Source organism: Montipora capricornis, chromosome 8, assembly GCF_036669925.1.
Source record: "Montipora capricornis isolate CH-2021 chromosome 8, ASM3666992v2, whole genome shotgun sequence".
NCBI lineage: Eukaryota > Metazoa > Cnidaria > Anthozoa > Scleractinia > Acroporidae > Montipora > Montipora capricornis.
The window spans coordinates 38,998,629-39,002,520 of record NC_090890.1 but is presented as its reverse complement, the minus strand read 5'-3'; the positions used below and the strand labels follow the sequence as shown (position 1 = coordinate 39,002,520).

Below are 3,892 nucleotides of genomic sequence, written 5' to 3'. Positions count from 1 at the left end.
TATCGCTAACATGCTCAACCTCATCCAATAATTGTTAATTATCGGCTGATACGATACGAGAATGCCGTACATAAAGTGGAGGAGCTTGCATGAGAAATAAATTAAAAGACAGTTTGACGGTGACATTACTCTTCGAGTTAAGAGATCGGCTTAAGATTAAAGCTGCGCTCTGGAGGCGAAGAAATGTCTGAGTTTTGATGAAGCTTGTTCGAATGTTTCGCCGCAGTTAATCGTCCAGAAAAGCAAGCAGTAAAATCGCCCCGAGCGCCGTTATAAGCCCCGGAATATGCGTAAGCCCGATTACGTTGGGGATTCTTAGCCCTTCAACGATCCTAGTGCTTGTTTTTGCACCACCAAGACCACAAAACGTCGTAAAGAATCCTTTGGAAGTTTCAGTGGGAGCTTCATGTATAAATATTACACCAACACCGCTTCCCAAAGCGGAAACTCAAGGCGCTAACGTGAAAGGAAATGAAAGAAAAAGGAATTTATTTAAGTGTCTAGCTAGTCGTTCTAGCGCTGGAGCACAAATTGGGGACACTGTAAACTGAAATTAACAATTAACACAAGGCATTGTTTCTTCCAGAATCAGCGAACAGGAGACCAAAGGACATCTTTCTGTAGAATAGAGCGGTTTTCAAATGAGTGTCGTAAAACCAAAACCAAAGTAATTATTTTGGGCAATGAAAAAGGACGGAGACAGTCCAGTAAACCAATCAAAACTCGAAGTAATTACAAGTAGCCGACACAAAAGGCGGGAAAATGTGCACGCGCGAGCCACGATTGGTTTTGGTTTCAATTCACTTCTGATTGGTTGAAAAAGTGGCGCGAGAACTTTGAACCAATCACTGAGTGAAGTAGATGCAAAACCAAAGTAATTCACTAATTACTTTCGACACTCAATTGAAAACCGCTCTATTCTAATGCAACAATCAGAAAATAATTGGTAATGAGTAAATCACAATCACAATATTTTCCTCAGAAGAGCACCGCACGGACGAAAACACCACAAGCAAGGAGCAAGGCTACATAAAGTAAGGACTTTTCAAATCGTGTAGAAAAATTGACGAAAACATCGCGTTTCTTCTCGGCCGCAACATACTTGATCGCTTCCTCCTGGTGGCTACTTAACTTTTTGATACCGAAAATCTCACACCCTTTTTGAATCGCATCCTCCATATTGCCCGTCGTTGATCTGACTTGTGTTTACGTGGACAACGCGCAAGTGCTTTGCGTGTTGCACGCGTGTTCGTTCTGGAGATTTATGAGCCTAAGGAAAGTCTGATTGGCTAAGAATTTTACGTCACAGAAATCCTTTAGTAGATCGAGTTTGCTGACGCTATTTTTCGGGGGAGAGAAATGACCGCCTGAAATACCTCTGCGTTCACAGGATATTATTTGGTAGGACTATTCTACATTTAGGTAACACCGCAAACTGACTGGCCAATGAGAGAGATAAATATTTCTGTGTTATTGCGGCTTTAATCATCGTAAGGAATAGTATTTTCTTCTTTTATCGTTACTTAAGTTCCTCTGGGCACTATTCAAGAGCTTCCTGCCAGATCCTGCGACGAGATCAAGAAAAGCGAAGGAAAAGAAATGGAGAGCAAGGAGTACTGGATCTACTTAGATGAAAATGCCACTAAAGCAATCCTTGCCAATTGCGAAGGTTCGTTCTTTGATAACAACTTGAAAAAATTATCAAGCCGGCCTCGATAACTACCGCCTTCATCCACATTTCTTACCGTTTAACGGGTAATTAGTTCAGTAAGTGTCACTTGGCCTTCTCCACCTCCATGTGGGTCGAATTCCCTACCCTCTCTACTCTAGGAGACGGGCACGAGATTTACTCATTTGCGTGCTGTGTGCCGGGAGGAGGGGGGCGGGGGCGGGGGGGGGAATATGTCATAAGATTGAGCTGTGGATCTTTTGACGTGAACTTCAACAGGAAATTAAACTGATAGTGATTCTTTACCTTGAAATGGTGTAATCAGTTCTATCCTGGGTTTTGTTATTAATGATATGGTAATAAGGTATGGAGAATCTCTCTGGCCTGGGTCAAGCCCAAGACCAGGCGAAGATGGGAGCTATGAGGATCAATTCCGACTTACTCGATTGGGTGGAGTAGGGGGGTTGCCAAACACTTCCCTTTCGCCGCCTCGAGTAGAGTGATGCACATGTAACCTCTTTTATAGTCTCATTTGCATATAGCCCCAGGGTCTTAATTACCAATGCGAATCGAGTTTGCACCTCTGCATCTTTTTTAAATTAATGTGGTTTTCACATCATTTATTGATATTTTTCTTTGCTAGTGTGAGGTAGCCAAATATTTCATTGTTTTCACGAAACGGCTGTGGGAACTGAATACAATCCCAAAAATAAGCACAACAGCGGTGACAAACATGGCAAACCAAAGTCGAATTTGATGAAGCAGCAGCTTCTCACTGCTGACATTGACATTAAAAGCTGGCTTAAGTGGTTCCTGGATTGATAGGATTTCTTTAATTTCACAACGAAAGTCAGTCTTGCCTGACGCTAAAATGTCAAATTGATCCCACTTGATGTTGAGTGCAATATGATCAGCAGTGGCTGATTTGTGATTACTTTTAACGCGGAGGGCCTTGAAAAGTTTTGTTTTTCCTATGTAAACGACATCGCAATTCCAGCAATCGGCTTTGTAAATGACGTAAGACTGTTGAGAGCGGTTCAAGTGATCCTGGAAAGAAGGATTTGAGGCGGCAAGTGATTTTGAAAATTTCTAATCTCCTTCCCAGAGTCTGGCCACTTCCAATTTATTCGCAGTCGTAGTGAAGGTCCATTTTTATAACCGTTGACAGCCACTGTTGTTTCAAATTTTTGAGCGCGCGTAGACGAGCCGGAAGTACGTAATTTGAGGACTTTCTACCTTGGAAGTGGCCAGACTCCGTGTTCTTGGTGCTGACCAAAAGAAAAGCGGACTCTGGGGACGAGATTGGAATTGATTATCTTCAACTTATATGTTTGTTGTTTATTTTTGATTAATCTACGATGTCAAATTAAAGAACAAGAGTTTATCCAATTCATACCCAGCTTTCATTATCTTAAAGACTGACTTAGGTTTTTTTTCATTTTTACTCAAGGCTACTGGCAGAAAATCAACATAGGCCCTGTTTGTTTTGGAGCGCGGGGTGACAAGTACGGTAACCTCATTATTACAAAGGCGGGTCTTATTAGAACCATGAAGCTCGTTCACAAATCTGGGGCAATACGCTGCAATCCAATTACTACTGACTCCTATTGGACTTGTATGTCAGATCTCTATCCGGACAAGTTGATGACTATCATAACAAATGCCACTGGAGATGCGCTCCTACCACCCATTGGAGAATTGGAAGCACTTAACTCATCACACCCTAATAAATGTCAAAGAAAGCATTTTTACAGCCTCAGTGGGACTGAGAGCAAATCACCTGAGCTAGTGTTTCGCAATCTTTCAAGTCCAGTGTTCTTATCACAGGACGAGGAATTACAGATATGGAATGGACAGGATTGGTCGGGCTGTTATGAGAACGATAACAGTGGTTCCACGTGTGTCGATGTGTATGCATGGTACATATAGACTAAAGTCAGTTTAGATCGTAGCAGATTTGAGAGAAAAGCAAAGCTAAAGCAGTTGATAATCCCTCGTAGGACGTTTTGTGCTTTGAAATTAAATTAAATCCTTCTCATTTTGTTGTTGTTGTTGTTATTGTTGTATCACCTTAGCGTCATGTGCATGTGTATGTTTCCAATACATCAATTCATCAGGGTCAATGCATCAAACAAAATGTCAATATCCGTTTGGATACTTTCCGAAGGTGCGGGCCTCTTCCAGAAAGACAGCGAAGAGAACAACTATTATGAGATTTGAAAA

The 3,892-nt window shown here is 41.8% G+C and overlaps 1 protein-coding gene across 1 annotated transcript in view; it reads left to right on the top strand.

The window, feature by feature from the left end:
- Nucleotides 1-3,688, top strand: part of LOC138060654 (uncharacterized) — a 12,042-nt gene extending 8,354 nt beyond the window's left edge. Inside the window, exons 3-4 of the mRNA XM_068906488.1 lie at nucleotides 1,529-1,669; nucleotides 3,120-3,688. Of these exons, the coding sequence (XP_068762589.1) occupies nucleotides 1,529-1,669; nucleotides 3,120-3,598 (620 nt within the window). The 3' untranslated portion in view covers nucleotides 3,599-3,688. The remainder of the gene's footprint in view (nucleotides 1-1,528; nucleotides 1,670-3,119) is intronic.
- Nucleotides 3,689-3,892: the final 204 nt, after the last annotated feature.